Source organism: Budorcas taxicolor, chromosome 5, assembly GCF_023091745.1.
Source record: "Budorcas taxicolor isolate Tak-1 chromosome 5, Takin1.1, whole genome shotgun sequence".
In the NCBI taxonomy this organism is placed as follows: domain Eukaryota; kingdom Metazoa; phylum Chordata; class Mammalia; order Artiodactyla; family Bovidae; genus Budorcas; species Budorcas taxicolor.
In genome coordinates, this window is record NC_068914.1 from 83,159,910 (window position 1) to 83,175,889 (window position 15,980).

The following is a 15,980-nucleotide window of genomic DNA, read 5'->3' on the forward strand; positions in this document are numbered from 1 at the left end:
ATTCTCCAGGCCAGAATACTGGAATGGGCAGCCTTTCCCTTCTCCAGGGGGTCGTCCCAACCCAGGGATCGAACCCAGGTCTCCCACATTGCAGGCAGACTCTTTACCAGCTGAGCCACAAGGGAAGCCCAAGAATACTGGAGTGGGTAATCTATCCCTTCTCCAGCAGATCTTCCTGAGCCAGGAATCAAACTGGGGTCTCCTGCATTGCAGGCAGATTCTTTACCAATTGAGCTATCAGGGAAGACTGACTCATGATTCCTAATGAATACCATAAATTAACTTATTTTCTTTCTCTTGCAGTATAAAGAATATAATCTCAAAATAATAGTACAGTTATCCTTGTGTACCCATGGGGGATTGGTTCTGGGACCTTCTCGGTTACTAAAATCTGAATATGCTGCAGTCCCTCATATGTAGGTTTAGGATTATTAATGGCATATTCCACAAACCTACACATCCTCTTGTATATTTTAAATAATCCCTGGGTTGCTTATAATTCGTAATACAATATAAATGCTCTGTAAATAGTTGTTAGCATGAGAAATTCGTGTTCTGCTTTTTGGAAAACTTAGTGGAAATTTTTTCTGAATATTTTTGACGTGTGGTTGGTAGAATCTGTGGATCCTGAACCCCGTGATACAGAGAGCCAACAGTTAATATAGACAATAAATCTCTAAACTTAGAATTTTTTTAGTAGTTCTTTGCAGATATGTAAAATCATTTGAAAATAATTCCATTTCTAGGTGGATATGTTACAGTTTGATAACATGGTTAGATTCCAGGCATGGTTTTTAAATGCATTACTTAACTCCAGTACTTTGGCCACCTCATGCGAAGAGTTGACTCATTGGAAAAGATTCTGATGCTGGGAGGGATTGGGGGAAGGAGGAGAAGGGGACGACAGACGATGAGATGGCTGGATGGCATCACCGACTCCATGGACGTGAGTCTGAGTGAACTCCGGGAGTTGGTGATGGACAGGGAGGCCTGGCGTGCTGTGATTTATGGGGTTGCAAAGAGTCAGACACGACTGAGCAACTGAACTGAACTGAACTTACATTTTTATTAACTTAATCCTCATAACTGTTCTGTGAAGTAGGTTCTGTTTTTACCCCTATTTTACAGATAAGTATAGTTTTTTCATCTTGATTTTAGGTTCTTTATGTTAACAAGAAAATAATGCTGGTTTTGTTTGTTTCTTTGTGAGTTCATGTAGAGCTAAAGAATAAAGCTGAAGGAAAGGAAAATTTAATTAACAGATTATCTGATGAGCTTGTTAAGGAACAAAGAAAGATGACAGTTTCCGTAAATAACATTATTTAATAAGTAAGTTTACAGTTCACTTTTGACCTTATTTTACTTAATTGAGCTACACACCTCCCCCCATATTTATGAACCATTATGATGTCACTTAAGTATATGTGAATATATGTATAATATTAAATTTTAATACCTGCTAAAGGATTTCACATCTTCCATTTACCATGAACAACTTTCTACAACTATAGTACCTTAATTTAGAATTGCGAACCTTATTTGAAAATTCGAACATGTACTTGGAATCACAAAACCAGTTGTCATTTAAGTTGCTTCCAGCCAAAACATAATATCTAGCAGTAGTGGAGGTGATGAAAGTTAGCTAACTTATTTTTTTTTCTGAGCAGTTTTTTCAAAAGTTCAGGTGGAATTTTTAGAGTAGATTCTCATTAGTGAAATGCTTTATTAGGTTCTTAATTACTTGTTAACCTTTTTGTGGACCAGCATTATAATTGTTAGAACTTACAAAGGATAGTTTTGAGTAGAGTATTTAATTTCTGGCATTTCTTTTCTAAGCTATTCTAGTAAAATCCATTTTAGTTAAACCTATGGCATAATAACAGCAACAAATAGCTTTGAATGCTGGTCTCTTAAGTGACCTTTTAGGTTACCTTAAAATATTTTCAAGATATTTTAATTCTCAAATTATTTTAAAAAGTACATTTGATTTTATTTTAAATTCACAAGATCTTAGTCTAAATGAAGACTGTATGTGTTGCTATAAATTACAATTGGAAATTATTATTTAGTTCTTAATGAAAAGTTTTATACTAGCTTTTACTGTAAGGATAAAATATTTGAATTATTGCTCCTATATCAGTTGTGTCAATCCAAACACATAGGACCTTCATGCCATGCACTGCTTCACACTTCAGGAAATGTAAGTTAACTAGGAATCTAATTTAAACTAGATGATCCTTTTGGACTTTATCTCTATATTGCAGTTAGAAATTGAGGTCTGTGTAGTGCCCCTATTTGCCTGAATGAGTCATTTAAAAACTAATGGACTAATTGCTATTATTTTTTAAAACTCAGATTTATATAAAATGGATATAGTTTATCCAAAACAAATTGTATCCTTAAGTGAGAATCTAGGAAAAATCTTGACATGGTGCTGTCCACCTTTACTAAATGTAAATATCACCTCATAACAAGATTGAAATGCTAGATTTTCATTAGAGTTACATTTTAAGAATTTTTTTTAGAATTACATTTTGTTTTTGATGAATTAATGATTTTATATACCATCTTACCCTGTTTACTCTTAAAGTAGAAGCTATGCATTTAATTTTTTCCATAGAAAGAAGAACCATGAAACCATGTTTTTTGAAGGTAGGAAATAATTTTTAAATAGCAGTATAATGAGAAAAGGAAGACTGTTACTGAAATATATCTGTATCTTCAATAGGAACTAGTGTTTGAAGTCATCACTACTATAGCACATCAAAATGAACATGTACCTGATGAATATGTATTGCTGCTGCTGCTGCTAAGTTGCTTCAGTTGTGTCCGACTCTGTGCGACCCCATAGACGGCAGCCCACCAGGTTCCGCTGTCCCTGGGATTCTCCAGGCGAGAATACTGGAGTGGGTTGCCATTTCTTTCTCTAATGCACGAAAGTGAAAAGTGAAAGTGAAGTCGCGTCCAACTCTTAGCGACCCCATGGACCCACCAGGCTCCTCCATCCATGGGATTTTCCAAGCAAGGGTACTGGAGTGGGGTGCCATTGCCTTCTTAGAATATGTATTGAGTTAAAGGTAGAAGCAATCTTCATGTGTCCCTGAAGATAAAGTTCTATTGATACCTTTCTTTTGTTAGAAAGTTTTTTTTGGTTTGTTTTTTAATGACAGGTCCAATTTAAAAAGTATAACAGTTAATCGAAAATATTACTGTACTACTTTGTAGAAGTGTTTACATTAAAATCAGCATTATTATTTATCAGTGGCCTGGCATTCGTAAGGGCTTCACAGGTGGTGAAGTGATAAAGAATCCGCCTGCCAATGCAAGAGATGTGGGTTTGATCCCTGGATCAGGAAGATCCCCTGGAGAAAGAAATGGCAACTCACTCCAGTATTCTTGCCTGGAGAATCCCCATGGACAGAGGAGCCTGGTGGGCTATAGTCCATGGGGTCACAAAGTCAGACATGAGCATAGCACAGTGGCATACTTAAATATATGTATGTGGTTGGTTTGTTATAGGTGACAAATGGTTGGTTATTTTAAAGATTTATCGAGTGATGAATGGGCATTGCATTGATGCTGTTTATCTGAAGTGTTATAGATTGTTAATCTACTGTAGTGGCCTCTACACCCAAATTCAGCCTATGTTAATGACAGTGCCTAGTTAAGAAACAGTAGATTTTGATCAATTAATTACCCTTTACGGATATTAAAAAATGATGGTAGTACTTTAGTGAGATGAAATAGTCTGATAGCTGATTATTTTATAAATTAAAATGTTGCTGTTGTTACAGTAGAGATTTTACAATGGAACTATTCAAATCATTTTCTTTTTCTTGTGTTTCTAATAGTGCCAGAAGTTTCTATTGACTTTATAGTTATCACATTGTTTCTGTATTTACTTTGCTGTGTTCATGTATAGTTATCTAACTGATTTGCAGTCCTTTCCCCTGTAGTTCTTTATGTATTAATCTCAAATAAATTTAAATAATTTTCTTATTCTGATAGAGAAGAAAAAGCTGGATCACTTACCAGTAACTGGAGTTCTCCTATTGGGTAATCTCCACAGATCCACATTCTTTGAAGTTATTGTGAATGCCTCGTGGACCATGGGACTGTTGAAATTTCCAATTTCAGGAAGGTAAGCAAGCACACTGAAGCATGTCTCTAGCATCTCCCAAATCCCCTTCCCTCAACTTTCTTACATATGCGTCTGTACTGCATGCCCCCTCAGTTCCAGTGGATGCCCGTCAGGAAGATTCTCATGCTGGACAGAAGGGCAAGAGAGGTGGATCTGTGAGGGAAAAGACCCAATAGGATAACTCAAGTTACTGGTAAGTAATCTAGTTTTCACAGACTTGAGATTTTTTTTGCCCATTTCTTCTCTTTAGGAGTTCATTTAATTGCAAAGAGAGGAAATGGTTTGGGATAGTTTCTTTTTGAAAGTTTTATGTGGATTATGGTATTTATTGTATAGATGATAAATACCTAGTTCTTAATGGACATATGAATAAATGTGACATTAAAGTACATCATTTATGTAATAGTTTATAAAAATTATGTATTTACTACCTTTTGGTAAATAGTGTAATAGTTCTAAAGCAATATGAGGAGCTATATGTTGAATTACTTTAGTTCTTTTGTTTGTGATATTGCTTTTATTGAAGTAGATACTCGTACTGTAAAATTTCTGCTTGTGTCTAATTTAGCCAAATTCTTTTGACATTGTACTGAACAGCAAGAATAGTTTTACATGAATTGACCAACACTTCTTACTAATATAATTTTCAGTGTACCTTAAATTTCATTGAATGTATGTTTGGAAATAATTTAAGGTATGTTGCAATTATATTTACTACTTCGTTGTTTATAATGGATAGCGTTATTAATGTGAAGGGTAACATAGTTGGTTCAGTGTGAGCTCTGCCTCTGTTCCTAACCCTATGTATTTGTATAAATGTTAGAATTGTATAGAGTTCCTTGCTTCCCATTTCTCTCTTACTCACTCTGTATTGTTACCAGTTAACCATTTCTAAAAGGCCACTTACATTACATAAAGAGCCGTAGTGATGCTATGCTCTTGCTGTTTTATAAAATTTCATCCATAGCTCAGTACTTAGGGCCAGTCCTATCCTATTTATCCAGCCTTAATTTCTTCAATTTGAAACTTTCGTTGTGGTGTTACCTCGGCATTTATGCTTTAGCTTGTGCTTTTCCGTTTTCTTGAAATGATCTTGGAAAGATCCATTCTGCTTCTCTATATTTTAAAGTTGAAGTTAAGTCCTACCCCTTACGTATATCGTTTTATGCTGACATCTCTGTTCGTCTGTTTCTTCAGTGAAAAAATGAGATTACTATGAGGCTTGAATTAATTAATTAATGAAATGTACTTAGAATAGTGACTAGCAGCACATACTAACTTCTCTTATTAACTATTATTTGACCATGGATTTATCTTAAATATTTTTGTGATTGTACATATAATTCTTATCTGTATGACACAGTTTAGCTTTAAATATTAGTATCAGGTTGTACCAATAGATATTTCTTCTGATATAAAACTCTTACTCTGACTTGTATGGTCTTTGACAGCAAGTATAGGCTTTTATTGGGCTTCCCTTGTGGCTCAGAAAATAAAGAATATGCCTGGGTTGGGAAGATCCCCTGGAGAAGGTAAAGGCTACCCACTCCAGTATTTTGGCCTAGAAAATTCCATGGACTGTATAGTCCATTGGGTCGCAAAGAGTTTGACATGACTGAGAGACTTTTTTTTTTAATAGACTTTTTTTGGTCTGTAACCTTACTTCTTAAGGTTAGTGACTGAAATTAAATCATGCCCATTGAAAAGTTAGTTTTCATATAGAATGACATATATACTTAACCAGTTTTATCATTTGTAAAATAGGTTTTCATTTGGCTAATCAATCCTGTTTGTACTGTACGCTTTTCATAAGGACAGCTTTCCTTCAAAGCTGATACACGTTGTAAACTTTCATTGCACTTGAGAACAGACTGTATAGTTTTGAGAGTGTTAATTAGATTGTATTCACTTTAAGACTGTGGATTATTGGAAAACAATCTGGAAACTTAGTGTACTTGATTTTTGAGGCCTGAATATCTTAGGAGATAATTGGTTGATTTTTTTTCAGAAATGCTTGGATTTAAAAATACCTGTCTGATGAAACAGTATATAAAATCTGATTTCAAGGCCATTGAAGGAAGGAAATGCTCTTTGACAGATTGGGTGTCACTTTATTTTATTTTATTTTTTGTGGCTGTCCCGTGCGCCGTGTGGGATCTTAGTTCCCTGACAAGGGATCAAACCTGTGCCCTCTTCATTGAAAGTGTAGGGTCTTCACTGGGTCTCCAGTGAAGTTCCAGGTGTCACTTCTAAATAATCACCAGAGAACCATTTCAGGTCCAGTTAGATGAGCCAAACTGAAGACTGTTTAGTCAGATGACATCAGTGTTTGATTTGAATCTGCCGACTGTTCAATCTCCTGGTTTTTTAGTGTGATTTTGGTATGGTTGTTATATTGAGAATGGCCTTATTCTTTAGAGATGCATGCTGAAATACTTCGAAGTGAAATGTCATGAAGAGTTCAGAAAAATCATGTGTGGGTATCTGAATATGGTATATGTTATATGTATGTAAAGAGAGATAAAGGGAGAGAGAAAGCAAATCTGGCAAGTTTTTACAGTTTTGGGTCTAGTTGAAGAGTATAGTGGTATACATTGTACTTTAAGCTTTCCTGTGGCTCTGATATTTTTCAAAGGAAAGTTGTGTGTGGGGGAGAGTATTGTAAAAAGAACTTTATTGTGCTCCAGTTTCTCTAATTCTAAAATGACAATAATAGAACTTATTCTTTCCATGCCTTGATGCAGGTAGGCACAGTGGGATAACATTTGGTAGAATAGCAGTCAGGAGAGCTTTTTAAGAAGTAATTTTCTTTTTACGTTAAGAAAGAATTTTATAGTGGAGAACTTTTCAAAGAACATTTCACCTAAAAGTATATTAGATTAAAATATATCTGTTCCCTTTTTTATTATTCAGAGCATGTTCCATTATAATTGAATAAAAGCAATCAAGAAACAGTAAATACATGTAGATATATAAATTAACCAGTTGAAATCTTGAAAATGAAAATATTTAGTTATCAAATAATCGTGGGCAGAACAGAAGATGAGACCTAGGTAAAGAGAAACGTTGTTACTTCCAAGATAAAACCAATAACTCATCCAGGACCAGAGCCCAGGGAGATAAAGAATGAAAAATAGAAAAGAAAAACTAAGACACTTTAGGGCTAGATTGAAAAACTCTAATGTAATGTCCAGAAGAGAGAATATGCAGAGTGGTAGAGAAGCAATATTGAAGAAAAATGACTAAGGATTTTTCAAATATTCAAAAGAAATAATGGAAATTAAGAAATAACTAGACTGGAATCACAAAAATGTTGTATCAGAACTTGAAGGATGTAAGAAAAGTGGTAATTAGGGATAAATTTATAACCTTAAATGGCTGTGTTAGATTGAAAAAAAGTAAGTGAGCCATATATACAACTCAAGAAACAAAAATAAAAAGTAAAACCAAAGACAGGAGAAACGAGAAAATAAAAATGGAATTAGATGAAATGGAAATAATCAGCAATAGAAATGACAGCAATCATCTTTCAAATCAAAGCTGTTTCTCTTCAGCTGATTAAGTACTGGAAATACCAAGAAGCACATGACACAATAACATTGTAAAATGGGAAATAATTACAAATAATAATTGTAATTTTAAAAATCACAAGAAATCACTATTAATTTATATGTGTATAAATTTTAAAAACCTAATGAAATTGTCTGTTTTCTAGGCAAAATATCATTTAGAAATTGACTGTACAAGAAAAAGATAGCCATAGAAACTAAAAACCATTAAAAAATTGAAGCTGTAGTAAATTTCCCCAAGAAGTTTTTTAAAATATCAGCTTAATTGGAGTATAGTTCATAAACCATACCACCTACCACCTAAAATGTACAATTTAATGGTTTTTACTATTTTTACATAATTGTTGAATCATTACCACAGTTAATTTTTAGAATATTTTTATTACCTCAGAAAGAAACTGTGTACCTATTAGCAGTCAGTTCGAATTCTCTGAAACCCTCCAGCCTTAGACGGTCACTAATCTCCTCTCTGTTTCTATAGGTTTGCCTGTTCTGGATCTTTCACATAAATAGAATCATTCAATAAATGGCCTTTTGTGGTTTGCTTCTTTCATTTAGCATAATATTTTTAAGGTCCAGCCATGTTGAAACATGTGTCATATACCTCATTCCTTTTTATGGCCATATAATATTTCATTGTGTGGTTATACCACATCAGTTGATGGATATTTGGATTTTTTCCCATTATGAATAGTCCTTATACTGACATTTGTGTATAAGATTTTGTGTAAACATAGTTATATGTTTTCATTTCTCTTGGATGTATACCTAGGAGTAGAAGTGTTGGGTCTTGTGGAAACCATGGAACAACAACAAATAGGGAAAGGAGTATGTCAAGGCTGTATATTGTCACTCTGCTTATTTAACTTATATGCAGAGTACATCATGAGAAACACTAGGCTGGATGAAGCACAAGCTGAAATCAAGATTGCTGGGAGAAATGTCAATAACCTCAGATATGCAGATGACACCACCCTTATGGCAGAAAGCAAAGAACTAAAGAGGCTCTTGATGAAAGTGAAAGAGGAGCTTGGAAAAGTTGGCTTAAAGCTCAACATTCAGAAAACTAAGATCATGGCATCTCGTCCCATCACTTCATGGCAAATAGATGGGGAAACAGTGGAAACAGTGAAAGACTTTATTTTGGGAGCTCCAAAATCACTGCAGATGGTGACTGCAGCCATGAAATTAAAAGATGCTTGCTCCTTGGAAGAAAAATTATGACCAACCTAGACAGTATATTAAAAAGCAGAGATATTACTTTGCCAACAACGGTCCATCTAGTCAAAGCTACGGTTTTCCCAGTAGTCATGTATGGATGTGAGAGTTGGATTATAAAGCAAGCTGAGTGCTGAAGAATTGATGCTTTTGAATTGTGGTGTTGGAGAAGACTCTTGAGAGTCCCTTGGACTGCAAGGAGATCCAACCAGTCCATCCTAAAGGAGATCAGTCCTGAGTGTTCATTGGAAGGACTGAAGCTGAAACTCCAATACTTTGGCCACTTGATGCAAAGAACCGACTCATTTGAAAAGACTCTGATGCTGGGAAAGATTGAAGTTGGGAGGAGAAGGGGGTGACAGAGGATGAGATGGTTGGATGGCATCACCGAATCAATGGACATGAGTTTGAGTAAACTCCGGGAGTTGATGATGGACAGGGAGGCCCGGTGTGCTGTAGTCCCTGCGGTTGAGAAGAGTCGGACACAACTGAGCAACTGAACTGAACTGAACTGAACTGTGGTAACCATTGAAGCTTTTCAGGAACTATCAGACTATTTTTCAGAGCAGCTGTACCATTTTACTTTCCAACCAACAGTGTATGAAGGTTCTAGTTTTTCTACACCCTCATCAGCATTTTCATTATATGTTTTTTTTAATTAAAGCATTCCTAATGGGTGTAAAGCAGTATCAGAAAGAATAGTTTTAATTGTGATTTTGTTATCATAATTTCAGACATACTTTTGGGGAACAGGTAATCCCAATTTTATACAAACTGATCTAGATAATAGAAAAAAGAGGGAGAGCTGTTCTGTTGTTTATCAGAGAAACTTACCCTGGAAACGTAAACTGAAAAGAATATGCAAGGAAAAATAATGGTACATTCAATCTCATTTACAAACAGAGACAAAATTTTTAATTAGGATAAGAATGTAAGCATAGCTTAATATTTGAAAATTATTAAGGTAAGATTTAGGGGGAAAGATCTTGAAAGATTTGGTAAAATTCTGATAGAACTCAATACTCGTTAGTTTTTTTTTTTTTTTTTGAAGTAACCTTTAAACCATAATGAGAAACATGTTTCTTCCAATAAAGGCTCTCTTTAAAACTTAAATGTCTAAATCTTAAAACATTCCCATTAATATCAAGAATAGGACAAATATATCTCTATTATTAAAAAATCTAGTAAGATTTTTTAAAAAAGGAAATAAAGGACAAAAGGATTGGAAAGGAAGAAAAATGAGATGAATGTATCCATAGGAAATTAAAAACAAAAAATCAACAGACTATGGGACTTCCTTGTGGTTCAGTGGTTAAGACTCAGCATTCCCAAGCAGGAGGCACAGGTTCAATCCCTGCTCAGTAAACTGAGATCCCACGTGCCATGTGATGTGGCCAAAAAATTAAAAGAAAATCAACAGAATAGGGAATTCCTTGGCAGTGCAGTATTTAAGATTCAGCACTTTCATTGCTATGAGCCTGGGTTCCATCCCGATCAGGGAACTAAGATCCCTCAAGTCATGTGGCTTGGTCAAAAACTGAAAAACCATCAACAAACTAACTATATTCATAAGAGAATTCAGTGTTGCTGGATACAAGATCAACATTCAAATTGACAGTAGCCAATTAGGAAATAAAAATACCTCTTTTACAGCAAATTCTATGAGGTACCCAAAGTTTTATTGAAGGTCATAAAATTAGACATGAATAAAAGACAAGACATAATTATTAGTGGGAAGTATAAATATTGCTAAAAAATTAACTTCTCTATGACTTATATGTAGTTTCAGATAGAAACCTGATAGAATTTGTTTTCTTTTTTGGAGGAAAATGATCTTCATATACAAAAGTAAAGAACCAAAACAGTTGTGAAAGAAGAAAAAGAATGAAGAGGAGGGAGTTGACTGTTGGATATCTAGATTAATCTTAAATTTTGGTATTTAGAATAGAATCCTACACAAGTGAAAAATAGTAACCTGGTACACACAACATGTGTGTGGCTTTCCTGCTGGCTCAGACAGTCAAGAATTCATCTGCAATGTGGGAGCCTGGGTTTGAGCTCTGGGTTGGGAAGATCCCCTGGAGGAGGACATGGCAACCCACTCCAGTATTGTTGCCTGAGAAATCCCATGGACAGAGGAGCCTGGCGGGCTACCATCCGTGGAGTCATGAAACATTGGCACGCACAACGTGAAATGAATCTTCCAGACTTAGCGTTGAGCAAAAGAAGTGGGACAGAAAAGAGTTCATATAGTATGAGTTCATTTTTAGGAAGCTCAAAAACAGAACTAATCTATGAATATTGAGATCAGAATAGTAGTTCTCTTGGAAGCATGATACTAACTGAGAATGTGTATGAGGGAGATTCTGAAGCATTGAAAAAAGTTAATATCTTAGTCTGAGTTGGATCACACAGGGGTATACATACTTAAAAATCAGGTTGTACACAGTACTTGTATTTAAAGTAGTATAGTCTTAATATATGAAAAAACAGATTCATAGAATAAACTTAAGAAATGGATTCATATATATTTGAGAAGTTGGTTGGTGCTCGAGATGGCATTTTCTGTCATCAGGGAAAGGAAATGTGAACTGTTGAATTGGTTTTTCTATATGGGGGAAAACTAGATTTCTACTTCAGGCCATATGCAGAAATAAATTCCAGTTGAATTAAATACTAAATGTGAAACTCGTTTTTTTAAAAAAGGGAAGTATAGATGAATACGTATCTTCAGAATATGTAAGGCCTTTTTTAACAAGTCAAGAAAAAAAGATACCATCAGGGATGAAAAACTATCAAGGATTTGACTACCTCAAAAAAAAAAAGAAAAGAAAAAACAACCTTAGGTTTAATGTAAGTTCCCATAAACCCAGATAAAACATAATGTTACAACTGGGAGATATATATAATGTCTGTACTATCCAGTGGTTTTGTGTCCAGAATATGTAAAGATCAAAAGAGGTAAGATAGGTAATACAAATAAAACGAACAAGTGATAATAAGACAATTCAGGCAAAGACTGGAAATTGTACTGAGAAGATGGTTAGTCTGTTTGTAGGGATTTTATTTGAAAGTATTAGTTGCTCAGTCATGTCTGACTCTTTGTGACCCCATAGATTGTAGCTCGCCAGGGTCCTCTGTCTATGGAATTCTCCAGACAATAATACCAGTGTGGGTAGCCATTCCCTTCTCCAGGGGCTCTTCTCAACCCAGGGGTTGAACCCGGGTCTCCTACATTGCAGGTGAATTCTTTATTGTCTGAGCCACCAGGGACATCCCATTTTTAGGGTAGATGCAATTAAAAACTTATGAGTCATCAGAGTTTACCCATTAAGTTGCAAGGCTCAGGATCAGGTAAGTGTTACACACATAAGATAAGTGTTACACAATTAGAAATGTACATACACGGTTATCCAACAATTTCTATTTAAGATATTGTCTAGAGAAGCTTGCACATTTGCCTAGGGTGATTTGTGCAGGGATGTTCATTTGGAAAACAGTCTAAATGGCTGCAATAAGAGTCATGGATATATAGGATACAAAATAGTTATTTAATTAAGAATTCCCTGAATCTGTGATTAGGTTACAGGCTTCCCTGGTGGCTCAGATGGTAAAAAGTCTGCCTGCAGAGTCTGCCTGCAGTTCGATCCTTGGGTTTGGAAGATCCCCTGGAGAATGAAATGGTGACCAACTATAGTATTCTTGCTTGGAAAATCTCATGGACAGAGAAACCTAGTGGGCTACAGTCCTTAGGGTCGCAAAGAGTCGGACATGATGAGCCACTACACTTTCACTTTTCATGATTAGGTTATTATCAGTGGTTTAATTTACTTATGGCTACACTGGGTCTTCATTGCTGTACACAGGCTCTCTCTAGTTATCGAGAGTTGGGGCTCTTCTTTGTTGCGTTTGGGCTTCTCATTTTGTGGCTTCTCTTCTTGCAGAGCACAGGCTCTAGAATGGGGGCTCAGTAGTTGTGGCTTGTGGGCTTAGTTGCCCCGTGGCATGTGGAATCCTCCCAGACCAGGGATCAAATCCGTGTCCTGTGCATTGGTAGGCTGCTTCTTTACTTCTGAGCCACCAGAGAAGTCCAGTGATTTTTTAAAAATATAATAAAGTGGTACTGTCTATAACCATGATTGTTTTAAGCATTTTATAAACATTAAATATTTTAGTCCTCATGAAAACTTAGAAGTTAGTACTGCCATTGTCTCCACTTTTTAGATGGAATACTAAAGCATAGAGGAGTACATACCCCTGCCTACTCTCATGGGTAGTAAATAGCAGAGCTGGGATTCAAAGTTGTCTGGAGTCCACTATGCCATGCTGCCTTTTGATGTTTAAAAGTATGGAGAGGCCTCCTAAATGTAAGGAAAAGGTAATGCCTTACGTAAATGTAAGGAAAAGCCTCATTTACACCAAATTCATGGTAGTTGTTACCACTGAATGGGATTGGGAGGTGAGGGAGATATAGTGATGATGGTAAAATGAAACTAGCATAGGGAACTTTTCCTTCAAGATTATGTACGTTACTATATAGCTTTTAAATACTTGGACTTACTGTATATATATATATATGCTTATTCTTGGCCTTTATACTGATCTTTATTTTTCTTGATATTGGTTATATAGAAAAAGAAAAAAGCAGTGGCCCTAGCACAGTGGCTATAATTTAGTCTAGTTCTGAGATAGTGAGCAGCACAGAAGTGCCAGACCCTGGATTAGGGTGCTGGAGATAGGGTGGTTTCATCCCCGATGGCTCAGCGGGTAAAGAATCTGCCTGCAATGCAGGAGACGCAGGTTCGATCCCTGGGTTGGGAAGATCCCCTGGAGGAGGAAATGGCAACCGACTCCAGTATTCTTACCTGGAAAATCCCATGGACAGAGGGGCTTGGAAGGCTATAGTCCATGGAGTGAACAAAAGAGTTGGACACGACTGAGGGGCTAACACTTTCATCCTCTCTCTTTAAGGAGTTCAGAGTTGTACAAGGAAAGAGATAAGAAAAAAAATTTTAATTTAGTATGTTATATCCAGATCTCTTCTTCTTCCCTATTTATTTGTCCCCATCCTTTTCCCTCCATATGCAAATAGGAGAAGGGGGAAATGTCTTGAGCTGGGGCAAGAGAAACAGGCAGTGAAATATTGATTGTGATCCTACTTCCTATTCTTTTAAAAACTACCAGGAAGTAAATTCTGTAATGGTCAGTGATTGTGCCTTGTTCACCATCTCCGAAACTTGGTACAATGCCCTGTGTTTAACAGGCCCCTGGATGTTGGAATGAATAACTGATGCACTTTGACATTTCACTCTCAAATGACTTAGCACCTCAACCCAAAGTTCTTAAGCCATCTAGGGTATCTTCCATTGACTAATAAAGTTACCTGAGAACTTTATATGAAGTGTTATGTCAAATTGTTTTGTGCCAAAGAATTCTGACTTGAGGAATATTTTCATCTGTAGGAAATTTTGGATCTCTAAAATCTAATATAATTTTCTTTGTGCTGAGTCCATGAACTATTTCCAGGTGGTATTAGTATTTATAATCTGAGAATGCTAGTATCTTTTAAAATTTATTTTTTAAAGTGACAATGATTTTTCAGGCCCACCAACGATGAATGAGAATTCCTGTTGCTTCAGATCTCTCCAGTGTTTGGTGTTATCAGGTTCTGGATTTTGACCATTCCAAGCAGGGCAACCAAGTAATTTTTGTTTTAACTTTAGTAAGATCATGTTATTCCCCTGTTTGGAACCTTCACATCCTACTTCCTTTCCCATCGTACTTAGAATAAAATCCCAAGTTATTTCCAGCTGTATGAGAGGAAGGCTTTGTATGATCTGGCCCATGGCCACCTCTTTAAACTAGTTTTACCATTTTCTCTCTTTTTCATTGCATTTCAGACATGTTGGTCACCCTAGTGTTCTTTGAACATGCCAGCTTTCTGCTTCAGGGCCTTGGCAGTTGGTCTTGCCTTTCCTGGAATGTTTCACTTCTAGATACCTTCAGGGCTTACTCCTGTATTTCACTGAGGACTCTGCTTAAGTGTAACCTTGTCAGAGATGCTTCTCTGATTTTCCTGCCAAAAAATAGCACTTCTGTGCTTCTTCCTATATCCTGCTTTATTTTTCTTCTACTGCTACCTCATAATATATATGTGTATGTTTGTTTATAATTATATATATATAATATATTGCATATACATATATATGTAGCCTATCTTTATGAGAATGTATGTGTACTTCATGAAGGGATATTTCTGTATACCTCTAGAGTAGAACCTGGTACACAGATGGTGTTTATCTGTTGAGTGAATGAATGATTGTATTACATCAAAAAATGCTTTAATGTTAGTGATTTAGAATATTATGGTAGGGCATAATCAGATACATAAGGAAGGCTTAAAACTTAATAAATAATTAATAAGTAAAACTGTTTAATTTCACAACATGTAATCTATGCAAGGCTAGGGATTTTTTCTTTCTTGCTATATTCCCATGCCTAGAATGTTTCCTGGCAGTAGTACACATTTGATTAAGTATTTGCTGAATGAATGAGTTTATGTAGCGTATCTTTTAAATAAACAACCAAATTATGCTATGTGTAAAAGTAAAGTTGAATAGAACCAAAAGTAGACCGCAGAACTCCAGAATTGGGAGAAAGGGGACGAGGATGAGCGCTAGTACTGTGTTGATTTAAATTTTTGGATCCAGCCTCACCACTTGCCAACTACTCCAAGCCAGCACCATTGCTTGTCAGGCCTACTCTAATACCGTACCATTTGTTCTTCAGTTCCGTATGTGTTATGTTTCATTCTCTATGTTTAAAATTTAAAAGTATTTCAGGATCCTTACTGTACGTAAAATAAAACCGAGATTCTTTCTTCAACTTGGAGACATGGTGTGGCCTTTTTATCTCTTAATCTCATTTCGTTGTTCGCTCTTGCTCAATATCCTTCAGCTTTTCCTTCTGTTTCTATAGGCCGTCAAGTTCTCTGCTGTACTTATACACTTAGTGCTTACCTTCTGCCCATTATAACCTTTCTTTCACTGTGT

General features: G+C 35.8%; 1 protein-coding gene across 2 annotated transcripts in view; it reads left to right on the forward strand.

Annotated features, from left to right (window-relative positions):
• The window catches only part of YAF2 (YY1 associated factor 2), a 75,912-nt gene that overhangs the window by 21,762 nt on the left and 38,170 nt on the right, over positions 1–15,980 (forward strand). The window contains exon 3 of one of the 2 annotated variants that reach the window (XM_052640506.1): positions 4,070–4,141. The exons of the other annotated variant lie outside the window; for it this stretch is intronic. Coding sequence (XP_052496466.1) covers positions 4,070–4,141 — 72 coding nt within the window. The remainder of the gene's footprint in view (positions 1–4,069; positions 4,142–15,980) is intronic. 2 annotated transcript variants of the gene reach the window in all.